General features: G+C 44.5%; 1 protein-coding gene across 3 annotated transcripts in view; it reads left to right on the top strand.

Moving 5' to 3' along the window:
* LOC110521000 (ribonucleoprotein PTB-binding 2) overlaps positions 1 to 26,748 on the top strand; it is a 90,152-nt gene that overhangs the window by 57,444 nt on the left and 5,960 nt on the right. For 2 of the 3 annotated variants that reach the window (XM_036968784.1, XM_036968786.1), the window contains exons 4-13: positions 15,158 to 15,349; positions 20,226 to 20,346; positions 20,990 to 21,075; positions 21,161 to 21,259; positions 21,915 to 22,026; positions 22,796 to 23,100; positions 23,749 to 23,857; positions 24,095 to 24,252; positions 25,002 to 25,106; positions 25,738 to 25,860. In XM_036968784.1, coding sequence (XP_036824679.1) covers positions 15,158 to 15,349; positions 20,226 to 20,346; positions 20,990 to 21,075; positions 21,161 to 21,259; positions 21,915 to 22,026; positions 22,796 to 23,100; positions 23,749 to 23,857; positions 24,095 to 24,252; positions 25,002 to 25,106; positions 25,738 to 25,860 — 1,410 coding nt within the window. The remainder of the gene's footprint in view (positions 1 to 15,157; positions 15,350 to 20,225; positions 20,347 to 20,989; positions 21,076 to 21,160; positions 21,260 to 21,914; positions 22,027 to 22,795; positions 23,101 to 23,748; positions 23,858 to 24,094; positions 24,253 to 25,001; positions 25,107 to 25,737; positions 25,861 to 26,748) is intronic. The other variant, XM_036968785.1, reaches the window with a different exon arrangement.

Genomic DNA, 26,748 nt, shown 5'->3' with positions numbered 1-26,748 from the left:
GATAGAGACAGAAAGATGGAGATAATGAACACCACACACACACACAAACATTGATAGAGACAGAAAGATGGGGATAATGAACACTACACACACACACACACACACACCACGATAGAGACAGAATGATGGGGATAATGAACACTACACACACACCATGGTAGAGACAGAATGATGGGGATAATGAACACTACACACACACCATGGTAGAGACAGAAATATGGGGATAATGAACACACACACTGTGGTAGAGACGGAAAGATGGGGATAATGACCACTACACACACACACACTCACCATGATAGAGACAGAAAGATGGAGATAATGAACACTACACACACACACCATGATAGAGACAGAAAGATAGGGATACTGACCACTACACACACACACACACACACCATGATAGAGACAGAAAGATGGGGATAATGAACACTACACACACACACCAGGATAGAGACAGAAATATGGGGATAATGAACATTACACACACACACACACACACACCATGATGGAGACAGAAAGATGGGGATAATGACCACTACACACACACAAACACACCATGATAGAGACAGAAAGATGGGGATAATGGACACTACACACACACACACATACACTCACCATGATATAGACAGAAAGATGGAGATGATGAACACTACACACACACACCATGATAGAGACAGAAAGATGGGGATAATGACCACTATGCACACACACCATGATAGACAGAAAGATGGGGATAATGAACACTACACACACACACACACACCATGATAGAGACAGAAAGATGTTGATAATGACCACTACACACACACAATGTTCTTTACACACTCGTGCACGCACACACTCAACATGATAGAGACAGAAAGATGGGGATAATGACCACCACACACACACACATACACACACATCATGATAGAGACAGAAAGATGGGGATAATGAACATTACACATACACACACACACACACCATGATGGAGACAGAAAGATGGGGATAATGACCACTACACACACACAAACACACCATGATAGAGACAGAAAGATGTTGATAATGACCACTACACACAAACACACAATGTTCTTTACACACTCGTGCACGCACACACTCAACATGATAGAGACAGAAAGATGGGGATAATGACCAATACGCAAACACACCATGATAGAGACAGAAAGAGGGGGATAATGAACACTACACATACACACACACACACACACACCATGGTAGAGACAGAAACATGGGGATAATGAACACTACACACACACTCTCCATGGTAGTGACAGAAAGATGGGGATAATGACCACTACACACACACCATGGTAGAGACAGAAAGATGGGGATAATGAACACTACACACACACCATGGTAGATATAGAAAGATGGGGATAATGAACACTACACACACACACACACACCATGATAGAGACAGAAAGATGGGGATAATGACCACTACACCCACACACACACCATGGTAGAGACAGAAATATTGGACTAATGACAACTACACACACACACACCATGATAGAGACAGAAAGATGGGGATAATGACCACTACACACACACACACACACACCATGATAGACAGAAGGATGGGGATAATGAACACTACACACACACACACACACACCATGATAGAGACAGAAAGATGGGGATAATGACCACCACACACACACCATGATAGAGACAGAAAGATGAGGATAATGACCACTACACACACACACCATGATATACAGAAGGATGGGGATAATGAACACACACACACACACACACACACCATGATAGAGACAGAAAGATGGGGATAATGACCACTACACACAAACACACACACACACACCATGATAGAGACAGAAAGATGGGGATAATGAACACTACACACACACACCATGATAGAGACAGAAAGATGGGGATAATGACCACTACACACACACACACACAATGTTCTTTACACACTCGTGCACGCACACACTCAACATGATAGAGACAGAAAGATGGGGATAATGAACACTACACACACACACACACCATGGTAGAGACAGGAAGATTGGACTAATGACAACTACACACACACACATCTCAATAGAGACAGAAAGATGGGGATAATGACCACTACACACACACACACCATGATAGAGACAGAAAGATGGGGATAATGCCCACTACACACACACACACACACACACCATGATAGAGACAGAAAGATGGGGATAATGAACATGACACACACACACACACACACCATGACAGAGACATAAAGATGGGGATAATGAACACTACACACACACACACACACCATGATCGTGACAGAAAGATGGAGATAATGAACACCACACACACACACAAACATTGATAGAGACAGAAAGATGGGGATAATGAACACTACACACACACACACACACACACACCACGATAGAGACAGAATGATGGGGATAATGAACACTACACACACACCATGGTAGAGACAGAATGATGGGGATAATGAACACTACACACACACCATGGTAGAGACAGAAATATGGGGATAATGAACACACACACTGTGGTAGAGACGGAAAGATGGGGATAATGACCACTACACACACACACACTCACCATGATAGAGACAGAAAGATGGAGATAATGAACACTACACACACACACCATGATAGAGACAGAAAGATAGGGATACTGACCACTACACACACACACACACACACCATGATAGAGACAGAAAGATGGGGATAATGAACACTACACACACACACCAGGATAGAGACAGAAATATGGGGATAATGAACATTACACACACACACACACACACACCATGATGGAGACAGAAAGATGGGGATAATGACCACTACACACACACAAACACACCATGATAGAGACAGAAAGATGGGGATAATGGACACTACACACACACACACATACACTCACCATGATATAGACAGAAAGATGGAGATGATGAACACTACACACACACACCATGATAGAGACAGAAAGATGGGGATAATGACCACTATGCACACACACCATGATAGACAGAAAGATGGGGATAATGAACACTACACACACACACACACACCATGATAGAGACAGAAAGATGTTGATAATGACCACTACACACACACAATGTTCTTTACACACTCGTGCACGCACACACTCAACATGATAGAGACAGAAAGATGGGGATAATGACCACCACACACACACACATACACACACATCATGATAGAGACAGAAAGATGGGGATAATGAACATTACACATACACACACACACACACACCATGATGGAGACAGAAAGATGGGGATAATGACCACTACACACACACAAACACACCATGATAGAGACAGAAAGATGTTGATAATGACCACTACACACAAACACACAATGTTCTTTACACACTCGTGCACGCACACACTCAACATGATAGAGACAGAAAGATGGGGATAATGACCAATACGCAAACACACCATGATAGAGACAGAAAGAGGGGGATAATGAACACTACACATACACACACACACACACACACCATGGTAGAGACAGAAACATGGGGATAATGAACACTACACACACACTCTCCATGGTAGTGACAGAAAGATGGGGATAATGACCACTACACACACACCATGGTAGAGACAGAAAGATGGGGATAATGAACACTACACACACACCATGGTAGATATAGAAAGATGGGGATAATGAACACTACACACACACACACACACCATGATAGAGACAGAAAGATGGGGATAATGACCACTACACCCACACACACACCATGGTAGAGACAGAAATATTGGACTAATGACAACTACACACACACACACCATGATAGAGACAGAAAGATGGGGATAATGACCACTACACACACACACACACACACCATGATAGACAGAAGGATGGGGATAATGAACACTACACACACACACACACACACCATGATAGAGACAGAAAGATGGGGATAATGACCACTACACACACACCATGATAGACAGAAGGATGGGGATAATGAACACTACACACACACACACACACACACCATGATAGAGACAGAAAGATGGGGATAATGACCACTACACACACACACCATGGTATAGACAAAGATGGGGATAATGACAACTACACATACACACAATGGTAGAGACAGAAAGATGGGGATAATGAACACTACACACACACACACACACACACACACACACACACACACACACACACACCATGATAGAGACAGAAAGATTGGGATAATGACCACTACACCCACACACACACCATGGTAGAGACATAAATATTGGACTAATGACAACTACACACACACACCATGATAGAGACAGAAAGATGGGGATAATGACCACTACACACACACACCATGATAGACAGAAGGATGGGGATAATGAACACTACACACACACACACACACACACACCATGATGGAGACAGAAAGATGGGGATAATGACGACTACACACACACACCATGGTAGAGACAGAAAGATGGGGATAATGAACACTACACACACACCATGGTAGATACAGAAAGATGGGGATAATGACAACTACACACACACACAATGGTAGAGACAGAAATATGGGGATAATGACCACTACACCCACACACACACCATGGTAGAGACAGAAATATTGGACTAATGACAACTACACACACACACACCATGATAGAGACAGAAAGATGGGGATAATGACCACTACACACACACACACACACACCATGATAGAGACAGAAAGATGGGGATAATGAACACTACACACACACACACACACACACACACACACGTGTCCACAGTAGTTGGCCTTTTACATGATTGTGATGTCGAAGAAGCAGAAGTAACCTCATCCTGAGGGGGGAGATGAATGCAATTCATATTATAAAGGGACTGGTAGTGGGGATGGGGGGTGGTGGGGCTCTCTCTAAATGTTTTAGTTTTTATGTCAGCACTGGACATGGACCAGGGACCAAGGAAGGGAAGAATGGAGGAGTGGAGAAAGTCAGCCAAACCCTCTCGCCATCAGTTCATATTTTCAGGTTGTGTAGGGAAAGCTATTGCACACTGGCCAGCTGCCATTTATTTCCCTATTCCTTTACCATTGGACGAGAACATCAGTAGTGTTCGTATTTTTACCTGTTAGACGCTGATTAACGGATTTATTACTGTGTTACCCAATGGGGTCGGTGCTGGTGTCTGTTCTGAGGGTTTGGTTTCCCTCTCAGATGCTTGACACCCAGCTAAATTACAGCTCCTACTCTCTGCTCTGTATATAGAGCCCTCAGGGTCAGATTAGTGCATTACACACACACACACACACACGTGTACAAACACACAAACGGACACACACTTTTTAAAAATGTTGTTTGTTATTTTTGTCATGTTTTTATTGGATATCTGAAACATACAATATACTTGCAGTGAAGCTGCTCAACAACTACACCACACCAGTCATCCAACAGACTCCCATTCAGAGTGACACACAGAAGCATCCAAGGTCAATGCCCTGCTCAAGGGCACGTTGACAGATCTCCCACCAGGCCAAAAGAATGTGAACCCGAACCCTCCTAGATCCCCCCCCCCTAAAGAGAAAAAAGGAAAAGACAGAAGATATATATATAAATACATTGAAAACAAAGGACATCAAGGACAACTAAAATCAGAACAGCAATGCCAACTGTGTATGTTTGTGTGTATGTTTGGCACTACTACATTATTTGAATGAGTCTGTGTGTATATGCATGTGTACAAACACCTGCACGGCATCAGCCTCTGGCAAACCAGCGTAAAAACACTGCCCCTCTGTCATTCAAACTGACTTTTTATTATGTTTTATTTGGACTTTAAAAAAAAACTTATCTTTGACCATCATTCTATCCCCCACACAGCAACTCCACTCCCACTTGTCTCCAATTCCACATCTCAACCCTCAGCTTCCCTCAGCCCATCCCATCTATCTCTGCTGGCCACTCTCTTCGGGTTTCTACGCAACACATATCTTTCAACTATACTGTGATGTTTAACATACAATTTCAATCTATCTAATCTAATAGAATCCACAGATTGCAAGTTGAAGATAAATACTTTTACTAATAGTATTAGTAATTGACTGACCCGGTCTCTCCAGATCTCCTATTTCTAGGGTCAATTTTAGATCAATGCTATGCATTTTCCACCATTCCTGAACCTGAGACCAGTAACAGGCTATGGCAATACCAAAATAAATGGTCTATTGATTCTGTATCCTCACGACAAAATCTGCACAGCTTCGATGATTTTATGCCCCAAATATTCAACATTTTGTTGGTGGCAAGAATTCTATATAATAATTTTGGCTGAAAAGCACGAAGTCTTGAATATTTAGTTGTTTTATATATCAACTCATACACCCTGTACCATGGAATCGGTACAACAAAAATCTCTTCCCAACGATTTTGCAATCTGTATGGCACAGTTCTCAACATCCTGGTCCTCAAATTAAACTGGTATACTTTCCTATTTATGCTATTTTTATTCCTTCGCCAGCTTTGATCCTTTATATTGGGCAGACAGACAAGTTCCCTACCTCCTCCCGCTGCCACCTGCCTCCTTCATTTTTTAGGTAATGCTGTAATTAATTGGTTGTACTCTTGGATTGAGCAGACCTTCCCATACAATTCTGATAACTCCATGAAGGACATAACTCTACCATTCCAATTTACAATATCATTTAAGAACAAAATACCCTTATCAAACATCTTTCCCATAAATACAGGTATTTTATCAACCAGCACATTTGAGTTCAGCCATAATATTTGTTGTAATGTTTGTATCTTTTCAGGGGGATGAAATAAAAATTTTAGCCATCTCTGCAATGCTTGTTTGAAAAAGAGAGATAATTTGAAAAAAGTAATTTTCAATTAATCGAAAATGAGACATGGCAATCTGCACAAAGGCAAAAAAGGCCATTTTTAAATGATAGATGAGCTTTTCTTAATCTACTTGAGAACCGTTTAGGGTTCAAGTAAAACTTGAAGCACTACTTTTATATTGAATAATCTAAACCCACCTAATTCAAATTCATTATATAGATGGGCACGTTTTATTTTGTCTGGTTCAGCGTCCCAGATAAAGCTAAATGTTTTTTTTTTCATATGATTTGAAAAATGAATTGTCAGGAGTAGGCAGCGCCATAAGTAAGTGAGTAAACTGATGAATGCCATCAGCCCATTTGTTTTAGGTAACTAGCTTGCAGACTTAATATAAAACTTGAGTCATCGGCATACATGGACACCTTTGTTTTTAAGTCATGGATTTCTAATCCTCTAATGTTGTTATTGGATCGGATTTTAATAGCTAGCTTTTCGATGGACATAACGAATAGATATGGTGACTGCAGACACCCTTGTTTAATTCCCCTTGACAATTCAAAACTCTCTGAGAAGTAGCCGTTATTTACTATTTTACACCTGGGGTTGCTATACATTATTTATAAAATTTTATAAGAAAATTACCAAAATAAAAAAAATCCAGGCATTTATTAATAAAATCCAGTCTTACTCTATCAAATGCCAAATGCCTAATCCACTATAAATACCAGGCCTGGCTTCTTAGATGTTTCATGATGTTCTATTATTTCGAGTAGTTGTCGTATCTTATCTCCACTGTATCGTCCATATAAAAAAACCTGTCTGATCAGGATGAACAATACCTGGTAAAACCCTTTTAATTCTGAGTGCTATGCATTTCACTAGTATTTTTGCATCACAACATGGAAGTGTAAGAGACCTCCAGTCTTGTTTTAATAATAGAGAAATCAGACCTTCCTGCTGAGTACCTGACAGACTACCATTTCTATAGGGGTAGTTAAAACAATTTAACAATGGAGCTTTTAGTACATCAAAAAAGGCTTGATATACCTCTACCGGTATCCAATCAAGCCCTGGGGTTTTTCCAGACAGAAAGGATTTAATAGCCTCAAAAAGTTCTTCCTCTGTAATTTGGCCTTCGCACTGAACGCACACACACTTTGTGTAGAATATGAATGAGCATAACAGCTTAATGCGTTTGTATGAGATTGCAAAGTCTATGTATGTGCCTCTCTCTCTTTTTCTAACTCATTCTCTCTCTCTCTCTCTCTTGCTTTGCCCTCGCAGCCATCACTCACTCACGGCAACCTCCCTCCCTCCCTCAGGGCGTTGAAGTGGTAGACTGGTAAAGAGGAGAGGAAGGTAATTTCCATAGTGTATGGCTAATGTATGCTGATGGCCTATCGACCTCCTCCTACACACCTCTCCTCCTCATCCCTCTCTCAGACCGGAGGGACTGGCAGACGAGTGGGAGTTGAGGAGAGGAAATGGTGGTGTGAGAGGATGTGCGATGGAGGGTTATGACAGCAGCCTCGTTATGGTATGGAGAATCTGTACTACATGCGATTCAGTCCTGCCTTGTCAAACCTTTCCGTCTAGCTGAACTGTGGCCGGCAGTGAGCAGGAAGCCTATGTTATTGTCAGTTGGTCTGCATTTTCAAGGTTCACGTTTGAATGTCACGCGCACAATTACAGTGACATACCTTTCTTGCAAGCTCCATTAGGCTGCCATGTAAGTGTATGACAGTTTTTAAATTAAAATCCCAAATGGCCCCCTATTCTCAATGGGCCCTGATCAGAAGTAGTGCACTATACAAGGGGAATAGGGTGCCATTTGGGACGTAATCAAGTACGAGGCTGAATGGCTCCTTGTCAAATTACAGTGGGCTTAAATTGACACATTTCCAGGCAGGGAATTTACTGACTGACCTCTCTCCTTCTCTCCATCCATCCATCTATCTGTCTCTCTTCCCCTCCCTCCTTCCATCCCTCCATATCTGCTTTCACTCCTCTTGATGGACCGCGACCCGTGTAGCAATAATAACTCTGTGTCAGGAGACTTTACACTGGGTATTATAAATATTCCCCTCTTGGATTTCTTTCACATTTTGTTGCATTCCAAAAGAGGGATTGAAATAGATGTATTTGTTGTTGTTTTTTTTTTGGGGGGGGGGGGGGGGGGGGGGGGGCATTGATCTACACAAAATACTCCAGTGTCAAAGTGAAATAAACATTTGATCCATTTTTACAAATGAATAAAAATCCAATAACTAAAATATTAGTACTATTCACCCCCAGTGTTTAGACAAGATTTAACTAATGCGGTTTAACAAATCACAATAAGTTACATGGATTCCCTCCGTGTGAAATAATAGGGGTTGAAAGGATTTTTGAATGCTCTGTCCCCCATACATACATCTGCCACTCAGTCAAGTGTTGAATTTCAAGCACAGATTAAACTACAAAGACCAGGGAGCTTTGCGAAAGCCTCGTAAAGAAGGGCAGTGATTGGTAGACGACTAACAATAACATATTTAATATCTCTTTTAGCATGGTCCTTCTGAACTGAGCTGCAGAACAGGAAGGTAACTGCTCAGGGATGTCACCATGAGGCCATTGGTGATTTGAAAACAGCTACGGAGTTCAATGACTGTGATGGGAGAAAACTGAGGATGGATCAACTGCATTATAGTGACTCCACTGTCCTAAATGACAGAGTGAAAAGAAGAATACAAATATACAGATTAAGGCACTGAAGTAATACTGGAAAAAAACACTACTCTGTTGGATTCTTCAAATCCAACACAACACGTCACTGAGTAAATGCCTCCTTATTCTCAAACGTGGCGGTGGCTGCATCATGTAATGCTTGATATCGGCAAAGACTTGGGTGTTGTTCTGGATAAAAATAATCAGGTTGGAGCTAAGCACGGCAGGTAGCCTAGTGGTTAGAGTGTTGGGCCAGTAACCGAAGCTGACAAGGTAAAAAATCTGTTGTTCTGCCCCTGAACAAGGCAGTTAACCGACTGTTCCTGGGCCGTCGTTGTAAATAAGAATTTGGTGAATACAGCGATACCCACTGTATCTGCTATTGCTTATTGTTTTAGATTTTATTGAACCTTTATTTAAGCAGGAAGATATGCTGAGATCGCTGTCTCTTTCGCAGATTATACACATCAATTACACTGTGCATGAAAAGCAATACACAATCAAATGAAACAAACACATTCTTCAGTAAAAAAAAAAAAAAAGGCCCTCTAACATCTGCCTGAATTACCCTGGAGGCACCAACTCCACCAACTTTAAGGAGTTTGGGAGATCATTCCACATGAGAGGTGAAAAAAAAGAAAGAACTTGAAGGGATGTCTAGGGTTAGCCAACCCTGATTCCGGGTCTGAAAGTTAACAATGACGTAAGTTATGGAGGAAGTGTATGCAAGAGGGCTTTCTAGAGAAAAAGCACGCAATGCGTCTATCTGCCAGACTTTGAAGAGGGCCGGCCTACTTTCTGAAACCAAATGCAATGCTGCGTGTCGAACCTATACCCATAGCCAATAACCCGGAATGAATGTTGACTGAATGATTTGTTTTCTGCTATTTAACAAAAGACTGGACCTGTTCTTAAAGAAGAAGCCTCTTTGAATTGTTCATTTCTTTAACCGACTCATCAAAATGCTTTTTGGAAGAAAGCTTTCCGTCAGTGCAGACGCCCCGACGGAAAAGATCAGTGAATCACCGTCCAAATTGGATGGAAACCAGCCTGCCCTTTATGGTGAGGAAACTGCTCTGTCATTGTGTCAGTACTGAGAAGAGCAGTGTTCATTTTGTGTGTCTGTGTGAGTGTACGGTATGTGTGCGTGCTTGTGTGACTGTGTGTGTTTATTTGTCTAAGTCTTAGAGAGAAAGCCGGGACGAGTAGGAGTAGCTGTATTACATCTCTCATAGCTCAGGTGGATTCTGTGAAAGCCAGACGCTTTGATAATGGGCTGAACAGAGCTCTTTCACAATCCGCTGTAGACTCTCTCTCAATTTCTGTCTCTCCCTCCCTCCCTCCCCAATTTGCTTTATTGGCATGACGTAACAATGTACATATTGCCAAAGCTTATTTAGGATATTTTCAATATAAAAATGAGAATCAAAATTGTCAACGGGACAACAGTAACAACCATAACCAAGTGATAAAATAACCATACATTCAACAATAAACATACAGTAGAGGACATGTGCAGGTTAATTGGTCTGTCAGACACTGTCCCTCAACTTATGGCAGGCAGCAATGTAGTGCGCTGTCAACCCACAGCTCTCTGCGTCCTCCCCCAACAGGACGGGTAGTCTACTTTCACCAGAGAGGTCTTTGAAACCTTGAATAAGGGTTTCAAATTTGGGGAAATTGTTTTATATTTTTTTTAAACATTTTGTCAAGAAATGCAGCTCTGTCTCAGGTTCTGCTGTTGTGCAGTGGTTGCACAGCCTTTCCTCTACAGGGAGCCAGGTTTGCCCCAATGGCAACGCTGTGCTCACTGAGCCTGTACTTTGTCAAGGTTTTCATCAGTAAGCCAGATAGCACTGCATTTTGCTTTGTGTTTGTGCTTGTGTTTCCCAATAATCAATATAGTTTTGTTTTGACTGTCTTGTAGTTTTGGTTTATCCTGATTGATTGGATGTTCTGGTCCTGAGGCTTCAGTGTGTTAGTAGAACAGGTTTGTGAACTCAGCCCCAGGACCAGCTGAATGAGGGGACTTTTCTTTGCTCAGCTCTTGGTATTGCAGGGCTTGGTAATGATATGAGAGGGGGTCACAGTATTTTAGATGTTTCCAAAACTTTTTTGAGTTTTTATTATTAGTGGATATTGTCCTAATTCTGCCCTGCATGAATTGTTTGTAGTTTTCCTCTGGACATGTAGGATAATCTTACAGAACTCTGCATGCAGGGTTTCAATGGGGTGTTTGTCCCATTTGATGTAATCTTGTTTTGCAAGTGGACCCCACACCTCGCTGCCATAAAGTGCAATTGGTTCAATGACATATTCAATTAGTTTTAGCCAAATTTGAATAGGAATTTCAATTTGATTTAGCTTTTTAATGGCGTAGAATGCCCTGCGTGCTTTCTCTCTCAGTTCATTCACTGCCTCATTAAGGTGTCCAGTTGAGCTTATTTTTAAACCTAAGTAATTGTAGTGTGTGTAGTACTCTATATATGTTGTACCAATTGAGAACTTTGGTCTAATTCCCTGAGATCTGGATCTTCTCTGGAAAATCATTATTTTAGTCTTTTTGGGGTTTACTGCCAGGGCCCAGGTCTGGCAGTAGTGCTCTAGCAGGTCCAGGCTCTGCTGTAGGCCATGTGCTGTGGGTGACAGCAGGCATAGGTCATCTGTGAAGAGTTGGCATTTAACTTCTGAATTGTGGAGACTAACACCAGGGGCTGAGGATTTTTCTAGAATAGTGGCCAATTCGTTGATGTAAATATTGAAGAGTGCAGGGCTCAGATTAAAACATTGATAAAGGCCCTGCCCCTGGTTAAAGAATTCTGTTATTTTCTTGCCAATTTTAATGCTGCACGTATTGCCAGTATACATTGAATTAATTACAGTGAGGCAAAAAAGTATTTAGTCAGCCACCAATTGTGCAAGTTCTCCCACTTAAAAAGATGAGAGAGGCTGGTAATTTTCATCATAGGTACACTTCAACTATGACAGACAAAATGAGGAAAAAAATCCAGAAAATCACATTGTAGGATTTTTAATGAATTTATTTGCAAATTATGGTGGAAAATAAGTATTCGGTCAATAACAAAAGTTTATCTCAATACTTTGTTATATACCCTTTGTTGGCAATGACAGAGGTCAAACGTCTTCACAATGTTTTCACACACTGTTGCTGGTATTTTGGCCCATTCCTCCATGCAGATCTCCTCTAGAGCAGTGATGTTTTGGGGCTGTTGCTGGGCAACACGAACTTTCAACTCCCTCCAAAGATTTTCCATGGGGTTGAGATCTGGAGACTGGCTAGGCCACTCCAGGCCCTTGAAATGCTTCTTACGAAGCCAGTCCTTCGTTGCCCGGGCGGTGTGTTTGGAATCATTGTCATGCAGAAAGACCCAGCCACGTTTCATCTTCAATGCCCTTGCTGATGGAAGGAGGTTTTCACTCAAAATCTCACGATACATGGCCCCATTCATTCTTTCCTTTACACGGATCAGTCGTCCAGGTCCCTTTGCAGAAAAACAGCCCCAAAGCATGATGTTTCCACCCCCATGCTTCACAGTAGGTATGGTGTTCTGTGGATGCAACTCAGCATTCTTTGTCCTCCAAACACGACTAGTTGAGTTTTTACCAAAAAGTTATATTTTGGTTTCATCTGACCATATGACATTCTCCCAATCTTCTTCTGGATCATCCAAATGCTCTCTAGCAAACTTCAGACGGGCCTGGACATGTACTGGCTTAAGCGGGGGGACACGTCTGGCACTGCAGGATTTGAGTCCCTGGCGGCGTAGTGTGTTACTGATGGTAGGCTTTGTTACTTTGGTCCCAGCTCTCTGCAGGCCATTCGCTAGGTCCCCCCGTGTGGTTCTGGGATTTTTGCTCACCGTTCTTGTGATCATTTTGACCCCACGGGGTGAGATCTTGCGTGGAGCCCCAGATCGAGGGAGATTATCAGTGGTCTTGTATGTCTTCCATTTCCTAATAATTGCTCCCACAGTTGATTTCTTCAAACCAAGCTGCTTACCTATTGCAGTCTTCCCAGCCTGGTGCAGGTCTACAATTTTGTTTCTGGTGTCCTTTGACAGCTCTTTGGTCTTGGCCATAGTGGAGTTTGGAGTGTGACTGTTTGAGGTTGTGGACAGGTGTCTTTTATACTGATAACAAGTTCAAACAGGTGCCATTAATACAGGTAACGAGTGGAGGACAGAGGAGCCTCTTAAAGAAGAAGTTACAGGTCTGTGAGAGCCAGAAATTTTGCTTGTTTGTAGGTGACCAAATACTTATTTTCCACCATAATTTGCAAATAAATTCATTAAAAATCCTACAATGTGATTTTCTGGATTTTTCTTCTCATTTTGTCTGTCATAGTTGAAGTGTACCTATGATGAAAATTACAGGCCTCTCTCATCTTTTTAAGTGGGAGAACTTGCACAATTGGTGACTGACTAAATACTTTTTTGCCCCACTGTATGTCATATGTTTTACCCCCTACACCACTTTCAATAACTCTGTAGAACAGTCCTGTATGCCAAATAGAATCAAATGCTTTTTGGAAGTCGATAAAGCAAGCGTATATTTTGGTGGACATGTTTATCTATTAGGGTGTAAATCTCTCGCTCTATCGCGCTCTCTCTCTCTTTCTCTCTCTCTCTCTCTCTCTCTCTCTCTCTCTCTCTCTCTCTCTCTCTCTCTCTCTCTCTCTCTCTCTCTCTCTCTCTCTCTCTCTCTCTCTCTCTCTCTCTCTCTCTCTCTCTCTCTCTCTCTCTCTCTCTCTCTCTCTCTCTCTCTCTCTCTCTCTCTCTCTCTCTCTCTCTCTGTCTGTGTGTTTACATTGTCAAAGCAAGTGAAATAGATAATAAACAAAAGTGAAATAAACAATACAAAATGTACAGTTAACATTACACTCACAAAAGTTCCAAAATAACAGACTTGTCATATTATGCCTATATACAGTGTTGTAATGATGTGCAAATAGTTAAGGGAAATGATATGAACATAAATATAGGTTGTATTTACAATGGTGTTGGTTCTTCACTGGTTGCCCTTTTCTTGTGGCAACAGGTCACTCATCTTGCGTCTGTGATGGCACACTGTGGTATTTCACCCAATATATATGGGAGTTGATCAAAATTGGATTTGTTTTCGAATTCTTCGTGGGTCTGTGTAATCTGAGGGAAATATGTGTCTCTATGGTCATACATTTGGCAGGAGGTTAGGAAGTGCAGCTCAGTTTCCACCTCATTTTGTGGGCAGTGTGCACATGGCCTTTCTTCTCTTGAGAACCAGGTCTGCCTTAGGCGGCCTCTCTCAATAGCAAGGTTACTGTATGCTCACTGAGTCTGTACGGTGTCAAAGATTTCCTTGATTTTGGGTCAGTCACAGTGGTCAGGTATCTCTGTTAAGGGCCAAATAGCATTCTTGTTTGCTCTGCTTTTTTTTGTCAATTCTTTCCAATGTGTCAAGTAATTGCCAGTCTCTGGCGGCATGAAATATTCCACACACACTGTAATTGTGATGGAATAGGAGAGTGTTCACGCACGGTTTTGTTTGCTTGTTTGTTCGTTAGTTCTGTGCTGTTTCGAGTGAGGTGTGTGGTTGTAACGTGTATTCTCTGTGTTACAGCTGGCCCAGGATGAGGGCAGCCCGGTGCGTGGCTTCGGGGTGGTGGAGTATGAGAGTGCAGAGCAGGCGGAGGCCATTCTGATAGAGATGGACAAAACACTGGTGGGAGGACAGGAGATCCGTCTGTCTCTCTGCACCCCCGGAACCTCAGGCAGGAGCACATTGGCCGCGCTCATAGCTGCTCAGGGCGTGGTGAGTGACTGGACACACACACACACACACTGACACACACTGTAGATATACAAACACTCCCACCTCACACATTTATTAAAAATAGAAAATAGAGATCCATTTTACTGATTCAGATACAGTACAAACTAGGGACAACCTGGAAATGCATGTGCCATGGTCAGGACTGCACACCTCGATAAACGGATGGTTCCATTGACTTGCTGCGTACGCTCACTCAATATGCTTGTGCGCATTCATACATGCATACATACATATACATGAATACAAATAGCCTCCTACTCATTCTCTCTCTCTCTGGTGCTGTGTGGCTGTTACAGTCACCATAACGGTGGCAGTTATAATTACAGTTGTCCCAGGGTAGGACTGGCTCACAATAAACCCACTCCCTCTGACGAAAGGAAATCATGCTGCGCCCACTGCCGCTGTAACAAACATACCAACACACACACACACACACACACACTGCTCGAATGTAATCAAACACATGCACAGACAAAATCACACACGCACACACACACACACACACACATACACACACACTGCTCGAATGTAATCAAACACATGCACAGACAAAATCACACACGCACACGCACGAACACACACACACATACACACACACTGCTCAAATGTAATCAAACCCATGCACAGACAAAATCACACACACACACACACAAGTTTGCACAAGCAAAAGCAGCACCTCATCTCTCCCCCATTCACTAATTTCTACCTGTGGAGCTGTCAGGAACTGAAGGAACTGTCAGTCTGTCGACACTGCAACATCACTAAATAGAACTCTCACTGGTCATACCAGGTATTCCAGCACATACCAGGTGATCCGGCACTAGGAATGCAGTAGTACCGTGTAGTATTGTATAGATTCTTGTCCTCACACGACCCTGTATATCAGGTCTCTGTTGAAAGTGATCAACCCTTATGTCCGTTAGTTTTACTGTAGTAATCTTAATGGAATTGATATTTGCATGTGTATAACAGAGCAATACAAGGTAGGCCTATAGCCTCGAGACAGTATAGACTTAAAGAGGGAACATTCAATGAGAACTATTCATTAGGGGGACGATTTCCGACCCGAGTCAAGCGTGTGTAAATGGAACGGAATTCCGCCTATTCTGACCTTGAACTGAAGCATGAGAAAAGCACGCCGTTCACCCGCGATTCGTTTGGGGGTGGAGATGGACTAAATGAATGTGCGCTGGACGTGTGTCTACAGATACGCCGTCTTCTGACCTTGACCTTATTCCCTAATAATTCCACCACCTTTGACCTTTTCCAATGGAAATAACACCTTTATCCGTGCGCTGTTACTTGCAACTTGATAAGAGGTATTGATACGAGCTAGGTAGATGAGTCGTCCGTTTGGATAAGGGAGTTGTAAATATAAATGAGACTTGTTTTCGTTTGTCCTTTTTTTAATCGCTGTAGACAAAATGGGACACCAACACATCAACTTTCCCCACAGTAAAATGTATGAAATGCTGTTCCATTATGCAGAATTTAAATTGCGCTGCCTTTTAACTTGCAGGGATGGGAACTCCACAGTGTCTTAAACGATAGACTGCCTCTGTCTCCTGTTTCTATCATGTTAAATATTAGCCACTCTCAGGATGGACCGTTTAGCAGGCATAACAACCACACATATTCAACTGCCAATTTACTTACTCTTTAGTTCCCTTCGTTTTGGTACAACCGACATTATCATTCCATTAAATGACATGGTTTTGTTTACCTTCACGTGCTTCCTCTGTAAACGCTGGCACGGACGTGTGGTTGTTGCTGAGCATCATTAGTAACAGTTGATAATATTTATATATATATTTTTTAAAGACGTAGGCTAAATTAAATGGTTATGGAGCGGAGCGCAGACCAGTTTGTAACAGTTTGAACCCATCGCATGGCGCAATACTTGGTCGTGTCATCACACAGTTCCATGGTTAGTGCAGGTAATAGATGAGGGTAGAGCCTACTATTGTACAGTATTCTCCCTACTATAATACTATGTACATTAATCATCCAACATTAACATGGGTTGAAGATCTGAATGAATCAAACCACTTCTTTCTTTCGTGCGCCCAGGCTCTCCTAAATAATCGACAAGATCAACGGATTTTTAAATCTGCCAATTGGTGCTGAAACACACGTGAATTATGCATACAATGCATTCGGAATTATTCAGACCCCTTTACTTTTTCCACATCTTGTTGCGTTACAGCCTTATTCTAAAATGTATAAAATAGTTTTTTGCCCCTCATCAATATCAACACAATACCCCATAATGACAAATCAAAAACCGGTATAAAACATGAAAACTGAAATATGATATTTACATAAGTATTCAGACCCTTTACTCAGTACTTTGTTGAAGCACCTTTGGCAGTGATTACAGCCTTGAGTCTTCTTAGGGATGACGCTACAAGCTTGGCACACCTGTATTTGGGGAGTTTCTCCCATTATTTTCTGCAGATCCTCTCAAGCTCTGTCAGGTTGGATGGGGAGCATCGCTGCACAGCTATTTTCAGTCATGTGCCTTTTACTGAGGAGAGGCTTTCGTCTGGCCACTCTACCATAAAGGCCTGATTGGTGAAGTGCTGCAGAGATGGTTGTCCTTCTGGAAGATTCTCCCATCTCCACAGAGGAACTCTGGAGTGACCATCGGGTTCTTGGTCACCTCCCTGACCAAGGCCCTTCTCCCGCTCAGTTTGGCCAGGTGGCCAGCTCTAGGAAAACTCTTGGTGGTTCCAAACTTCTTCCATTTAAGAATGATGGTGGCCACTGTGTTCTTGGGGACCTTCAATGCTGCAGAAATGTATTGGTACCCTTCCCCAGATCTGTGCCTTGACACAATCCTGTCTCGGAGCTCTACTGACAATTCCTTCGACCTCATGGCTTGGTTTTTGCTCTGACATGCACTGTCAACTGTGGGACCTTTTATATAGACAGGTTTGTACCTTTCCAAATCATGTCCAATCAATTGAATTGACCACAGGTGGGCTCCAATCAAGTTGTAGAAACATTTCAAGGATGATCAATGGAAACAGGATGTACCTCATAGCAAAGGGTCTGAATACTTACATTTCTAAAAACCTGTTTTTGCTTTGTTATTATGGGGTATTGTTTGTAGATTGATGAGGATTTGTATTTATTTCATCCATTTTAGGATAAGACTGTAACGTAACAAAATGTGGAAAAAGGGAAGGGGTCTGAAGACTTTTCTGAATGCAGAAAGGTGGCTTACTTTCATTGATCCTTAATATTCTGAATCCCGTTCTCTCGATATATTCTAGTCTATGGACAAAATTCGAACTAAAAGGTACACCGTATTTAAAGGGATGGCTTAAGATAAATGTACTGGGAACCCTGTTGAATTGAAAACTCCACGGGAAAATCTGTTGGCCAGCAAGTAGGAGGGTTTTCAGCGGTTGAATTAAATGTATTCAGCGCGCGCAAGGGAACCACGTCTGCAAAGCCCGATACGCACATGCATAAGGTAAGTGTGAATACCAACTACTGAGGAGTGTGTAGGAAAGGGGTAGAACCCTGGAAGGAGAGAAGGAGACAAATAGAGGAGACACGGAGGAGAGCCACTGTACTCAGAGGAGGATTCCTCCTGTCATTTTATTCAGTTTGTGAAACTGAGTGTGAACACAGGACCAGATGGACCCCCCCCCCCCCCCCCCCCCCCCCTCTGTTCTTCTCTCTATCCCTCCCTCCCTCTCCTTCCCTCTCTCTGGTGTGATTGTGTGGGAGTCAGGCTTTCTGATGCTTGAAGGAACCAGCCAGCAACCAACCAAACACACTGACACTGATGCGCACTGACATTTTGAGAGAGAGAGAGAGAAAGAGAGAGAGAGAGAGAGACCCTCCTTTCTTCTTCTCCCTCTGACAGACGCTGTCAGCGACAGATCAAACTGTGCTTCGGGGACAAACCTGTCTCACTCAATACCCAACTAATATACAATCTGTATGATACACACTCTGTATGGCAAGCTAAAATGCGTGCCATCAGAGGTAGTAATGCACACTGTACTTCCCGCATTTAACAGGATACAAGCGATCCTGAATTCAGCTGAACTTAGTTTGAAGGCTAGGGTAAATATCATCTTGGTAATGTTGTTGCGAACGTCTACTCTGTGAGTCAGTGTCTGCGGGCTAGAGCGTGCTGTACTGTGCTGCTAAGCTCAGCCCTGCAGGTGCTAGCATTTCTAGTTCCATCAGTTTCCGTCACATAATGAGCAGGGAATATTTGAGGCGCTTGAATTCCAGCGTGTGTACTGTCGAACCAAGCTCGGGGTGTTTAGCTAGTGTGTTGTCTTCCTTGCCCTCTGGCTGAGAATCTGGCCTAAACCGAGCCAACCCATCCTACTCCTCGTTCTATCCCCTGGCTTGAAGCTCCATATGGTAACATATGGAGAGGACTCCCCCACATCTCCTCCCCGGCCCCCAGTGGGAAGGCACGTCCTGACCCCTTGACTTGGTTTAGTGGCTCACAGAAAACACATTGCGGCAGCGTAAGGAGCAGACCTGAAGCACTGCTAGATTTCTCCCTCCCCCTCCCTCCCCCTCCCTCTCCCCTCCTCTCTGTCCCTCCCTTTCCCCCTCCCTCCCTCCCTGTTCTCCAGTAGCAGATGGGTGCCCTGCTGCAAACAAGTGACCATGGTGCCATCAGGAACAGCCTAATGAGGAGATCCCAGGCTCCACACAGAAACAGAAACTAGCACACAGAGTATATGACACCATCACGATTCCACCACTATTACCACGTTTTACAATACTACACTGTCACTACACTACACCACACTGTCTGAGAGCAAGCCGTGCTAACCTTTCCCTTTTGTGTGTTTGTGTGTGTGTGTGTTGGCAGATGTTGAGTAGTAAGAAGGGCTTACTGCCGGAGCCCAACCTGGCTCAGCTACTGAACAGCATGACCAACCCAGCAGCCCTACAGATCCTCATGAGGCCCTACCACACTGGGAAACGAGGAGGTGACACACACACACACACACACACACCAGGCAGGCAGCAATTAGCTGGACTCTCTTCCTTGGAGGACTATTGTAAATGACATTAATAACTTATTTACTAACATGTCGTTTATCAGGGAGATTTGTATCCGTCTCTTCCTCTCTGTGAAAGATAGGCGTGGCCTTTTGAATAGCATGTCCCGTCCAATCAATTCTAAGCAGGCTTTCTTTTTGATTAATGCCTAATCATCTGTTATAATGAACTTGTTCTCAGCCTCCATCAGAACAGACGAGAGCAGGAGGGAGTGGAGGCTGAGCGGCTGGCTCTTTAAAGAAGAACACACAATTGGGGCGAAGTCTAAAATTAGCCCCTGATTAAATGTTAAACTTTCTACCTATTCTGGCGGTAGCTACCATTAGCTTTGACGCGTACATCTATTCTGAGGGGTTCGAGGGTCACTAGCTGGAGTTATGGCTAAGACTATATCTCAGTGCCGATTCCCATGCTCTGTTTGCTCTGCGCCGTAGCTCTGTGAAGTCTACAATGTGCCCGAGAAACACTTTCTTGAGCTGTTTAATAAAGAAATCTTTTTCTATTTAGCTTCCATTATCCTCCAAGATGAACCGTTTTTCTTACCATTCCCCCGCCCCCCTCCATCTCCAGGGAAGTACGGGCGGCACCCCAGCCTTTCTCCGTTCCTCAGACCCCCCCTCACAGCAGCCCTGCTACAACTGGGGAAGGTACAGCAGGTGAGAATGGGTTACAGGGACTGGAGAAATGTGGCAACGTGTGTTACAGTATGTTCTAAATGTGTGTGTACTGTTTCTCTCCCAGAGTGCCATGTTGGGGAACGGGCTGGTTCTGCAGAACCTCCTGCACATGCAGCTGGCCCAGCAGCAGCTCTTACACATCAAAGACAAGCACATCAGCAATGTGAGACGACGTGTGTGTGTGTGTTTTTTTTTTTTTGGTTGGCTGCCTCTGTCAGTCATTTGTAATGAAACATCACAACATTAGGGAAAACCTACTCTGCACAGTTAATGGGTTCCGTGCAGAAAGGATTGGTTTGCGTCAGTAAAAAAATAAGAATCATTCTCGTAATATTGAAACTTCAGTTCCCATAGAGACTGACGTTCCCTCTCTCTGTATTTCCTGCACGTTCCTATGTGCTGCAGCAGCGAAGAGATGCGTTGCACAACTCTGGGCTTCCTGCATATTTGATGCCGTTTTTAAAAGCACATTGTGACATCGCAGCTACAGCCGTATGCAGAGAGGGTGTGAGAGGAGAGAGAGAGGTATCTGAATGTGCACACACGCTGCTGTGTCCTCCGTTAGCTCCAGCAGTGGTAGTAGTGCTCTCAGCGGGTAGACGGAAGTGGGAGCCGCGCCGGTGGAGTTGTGAAGTCGCTATCCATCTCTGCATCATCTCGCCCATCGTTTCCTTTGCGTTTCTTCTACTTCTCTCCTCCCGTCATCCGCCTCTCGCTTGCTCTCTACACTCTCACTCAATTCATCATCACCTCCCCTGTCATCTTTCTTTCCCCGCCTGTTTTCCTTTATCCTCCTCTCGCTCTCTTCCCCTCCCCAGGTATCCAGTCTGCTGGGTGACCCTTCTCGTCTCCTCCTACAGAAAGCCCTGGGTCTCAGACCTCCAGCCCACATGACCTTGGGCAAAGGTCTGCTGGGTGACTCCCCCATCGGTGAGTGGCCTGGGCTGGGTATGCATAGACCCACAGCCCCCCCCCCCCCCCCCCCCCCCCCCCTTAGCACCACCTAGCCTGGGGGTCTTGCCTCGTGTCTGTGACTGTTCTTCTCAACCAGACAACCCTACATTTGCAATTCAAATCCTCCAAATGACAAAGTCAGTATTTATGGAAATGTATTGAAATGAGTATGCATCTGTTGGGGGATGTTGTCCATTTATCTGTGTTTGCTGGTATTGTGCTGTTTGCTGCAGGCCCATAATGGCTGACTGCTCTGGGCTGTGCAGGTCCTTCATTACAGGGATATAAGCAGCTGGAATGAATGAAATCTGGGGATTGCAGGATGAAACGGAGTGGGGTGGGGGGGGGGCTGTTCTGCTGCTGGTGAATAGATGTTATTGTAGGAGGTGCTCCGTTCCGTAACGCCTTAACCTGAGTTCATGTCATCTTCACTTGCTCCCGGCTAGATAATGGTATTTTTGTGTTGGCTACATTGTGCTGCACATTGTATTAACAGGGATTTAATAGTAGAGTAAGAATGAGAATGTTGAGAAACCTATAGTCTGAGCACAGCAGGCGTACCATACTGTGTTTACTTTGACTGTAGTGTATTGTAGGCTAGCAGGAAGTAAAGTGACTCACAGAAGCAGATGGGCCAGTCTGCGAATGAATCTGCCTCTGGTGTGACAGTCCGACTTCCTCCTCTATCCTTGCTCTCTCTCCCCCCCCCCCTCCCCCCCCCCCCCTCCCTCTCTCCCCTCCACAGAGTTGGGTCAGGAGTCCCTGCCAGCGTCCAGTCAGGCCACGGTGTCAGCAGCGGGCATGATGCCCTACCTGCAGGCGCGGGCACACCTGGGTATAGCCGGGGGAGGGGAGCTGAATGGGGCCTGCATCTCCACCGCAACCTCTGACAGGCAGCCAGCGCCTCCTGGGACCACGATGCACGTTCAGCACCAGGGACAGAGCTACTTGGGAATGAGCAGCCCGGGCCCCCCTCCACCCAAAGCCCCAGGGGCCCACCAGCTCGGCCTATACAGCCACAGTAGCACCGACAGCAGCGCAGCTAGTGGAGTGAGTATAGAGCTCAGACACAGCACAACAATACAACAGGCTCTAGAGCTGGCACTGACTGAGATACCGGTAGCTCTCTCCTCTGCCCACCAGCTCTCTCTCTCTCTCCATCTCTCTCTCTCTCTGTGTGTGATTGCACACCTCTGAGTTTCATTATTATTCCTGTCCCACCGTTCCCACTCTGGAGAACCTCTTACAGGAGCCACAGGGTCACCATAACGGAGCCCAGCTCCCCCCATGAGCACAGTAATTAACAGTGTGTGTGTGTGTGTGTGGTGTCGGTGTGTGTTCTGTGTGTGGCCGCCAGGCACCGGCATTTGACTGCCACTGTGAAGAATGTTTAATGGGGTGGATATGAGTCATAGGATCTTGACTTACATGATACAGTGACGCAGTTCCACAAGGCTGTATGGTGGCGGAAGGCTAATGTATAGAGGGATGATGGTGGCGCAGGGTGGCAGGCCACACTTAGTATCCAAGGGTGTACAGCATTGTCACTTGGACATCAGTAGGGCACTGTGTATTGTTGAATGCATTCATGTGGAATTAGTATGGCGTGCGTTTCAGAAATCATGCCAAATGGGTTGTTTAATGATGGTTTAGTGACCGCGTGGTAAGGTGAGGGGTTATCTCTGTCTGTGTCTTCAGGCTCCCAGCTGTCATATCTCTCTTCTGGGTGAACCTCCTAAAGAGATGAAGCTGCCCTCCAACCCCTACCTGAATCTAGCTAGTGTGTTACCTGGCATGGTAATGCAAGGTGAGGTACACAGACAGACACATTCACATTCCCGGGTATGACGCCGTCTGAAACAATGAGTGAAGGGAGGAATGCACGTTTATTGTTTAAGATTGTTGGGGTTTGCTATATATATATATATATATATATTAAAAAAAAGGAAGTCGATTTAACTTTATCAGATGATTTCCCCTTTTGTTTTTACATGAATGTGTATTTGACTGTATTCTCTGCGTGGTTGTTTGCTCCGTGGTGCAGCCCCGGTGGCCGGTAAAGCGCAGGCAGGACAGCCTCTGGCTGGGATGTACAGCAGTGCTATGCCACCTGTCTCCCAACCCTCCACCTCTCACGCCCCAGCGCCCTACAGCACAGATACCTCTGCAGACTACAGCCATTACAGCCAGGCATACTCACAGGTAACACACACGCGCACACACACGCACACACACGCACACACACACACACACGCACACACAAACTGTTGAGCCCATGCACAGTAAAGTCCTCCACGCTTCCTCATAGGGACAAGTTGTTTCTGCACATCCTCACAAATCTGTCATGTGTTAGAGATGGAGAGAGAGAGAGGGGGGGGGGGGGGGGGGTGGGTTGTGGTGGAGAGGGAGGTAAAAAGATGAGAGATGATAATTATCTAGAGAGAAAGGAAGAATAAGAAAGAGATGGAGAGAGAGAAACAGAGAGTGAGAGATGGAGAGAGAGAAACAGAGAGTGAGAGATGGAGAAAGATACTGAATAGTTGTGTATATTCTGTTCCATCTGGTGCTCTACTCCCTCGCACTGCAACACCATATAGAGATGTCTCTTTCTCTTCTCCCTCTCCTCTCTCCCTCTCTCTCGCTCCCTCTCTCTCTCTCTCCTCTCTCGCTCTCTCTCTCGCTCTCTCTCTCTTGCTCTCTCTCTCGCTCTCCTCTCTCTAACGCTCTCCTCTCTCGCTCTCCTCTCTCTCTCTCTCTCTCTCGCTCTCCTCTCTCTCATCTCTCACTCTCTCATCTACCACCCTCTACTCAAATCAAATCCAAACATGCTTTAATGGAAATGAGTAATCCAATGTTACCAAAACAACATGCAGCACACTACACAACTACAGCTACCATACTATTACTGTGTGTGTGTGTAATAATGTAATGTTGTTGTGATTGTGTCGTAGGAGGCCATTCAGCAGTGGTACCAGCACTACCAAGCACAAGCCCAGAGCTACAGCACTGCCCCCCAGGAGAGCCAAGCTGTGGACTACACCAAGGAGCACACACAGGTGCATTGACTCTCTGCTCAGATACTCCATTATGTGTTCACTGATTTTAGGACAGAATCATAACAAACGGGTACGTTGACCGAAGCAACATGGAGGGCAGTACACTGTATACTGTAAAGCAAGGTGGGGGAAGTAGTGCAGTTTTATACAAGCACACACACCGTGGCTGGCCCCTCGCAGTCACGACATAGCGGTGTGGGATCAAACTGTGAAGATGTCGGCGTGAAGACGCCATCTCTGGCGCACATAGTCACACATGTCCCTCCTAATGTCATCAAATACGAAACGTTACTCTTCAGGAAAAACTATCACCTTCCTCCTCTGTCTCCTTGGTGTCTTTAAAAGTGTGTGTGTGTGTGTCTTAAAAGCCTGTGTGTGTCTTAAAAGCCTGTGTGTGTGTGTGTGTCTTAAAAGCCTGTGTGTGTGTGTGTGTGTCTTAAAAGCCTGTGTGTGTGTGTGTGTGTCTTAAAAGCCTGTGTGTGTGTCTTAAAAGCCTGTGTGTGTGTGTGTGTGTGTGTGTCTTAAAAGCCTGTGTCTTAAAAGCCTGTGTGTGTGTGTGTGTGTGTGTGTGTGTGTGTGTGTGTGTGTGTGTGTGTGTGTGTGTAACATTATCTGTGTTGTGTCCAAGCAGCAGGCGGCGGCGCCGTCCTATGGGGATTACAGCTCCTACATGCAGGCTGTCAGTCAGTACTATTCTCAGCCTCCCGTGACCCAGCCACCTCCCCAGGCTTACCAGAACAGAGAACCCACCAAGGTACACTACTGTGCACTATGTCACTGTTAGTACAGAGTGTCGTTGTCCCTCAGAGCACACAATCCCATGCCGAGCCTCCGACACTCCTACCCCCAAACCCTCCCCTAGTCGACACCTCCAATCCAATGTCCCAGACGGTGTATAACCCCAGTCTAGCCTCTCTATGCGCAAGGGCACGTCATTACACACCCCTTCCTTCTCTAGATGTAGTATAGCCTTGATGTAATATACATTACCATCAGCACTTAGACTGTAGCTTGGACCACATGTCCCAGGTTACATCTAACACTGTCCCATCCCTCTAATAACCCAGCTCACACTGTATCCCATCCCTGCTACATCTAATAACCCAGCTCACACTGTATCCCATCTCTGCTACGTCTAATAACCCAGCTCACACTGTATCCCGTCCCTGCTACGTCTAATAACCCAGCTCACACTGTATCCTATCCCTGCTACGTCTAATAACCCAGCTCACACTGTATCCCATCCCTGCTACGTCTAATAACCCAGCTCACACTGTATCCCATCCCTGCTACGTCTAATAACCCAGCTCACACTGTATCCCATCCCTGCTACGTCTAATAACCCAGCTCACACTGTATCCCATCCCTGCTACGTCTAATAACCCAGCTCACACTGTATCCCATCCTTGCCACGTCTCTCTCTGGTTAACTGTAGTGACCTCCACTCGCCCACCTTAGCTGCTCCATCCTATCCCCCCTCCCTGAGTCTATCCCCCCCACTCTGCCCCCTTCTTACCCCTCGTGGGGTGTAATTCATCCGAGTAGTATGTCAGTGAGCCACTGGTGTGGAAGGCCTGTGCTCTTTAGATGCTGGTGTGTTTATTTGGAGATGATGACACTCCCCTACCCTAACCCAGGACAT

This window comes from Oncorhynchus mykiss, chromosome 30 (genome assembly GCF_013265735.2).
Source record: "Oncorhynchus mykiss isolate Arlee chromosome 30, USDA_OmykA_1.1, whole genome shotgun sequence".
NCBI classification, from domain to species: Eukaryota; Metazoa; Chordata; class Actinopteri; order Salmoniformes; family Salmonidae; genus Oncorhynchus; species Oncorhynchus mykiss.
This window is presented reverse-complemented; position numbering and strand designations above follow the sequence as displayed.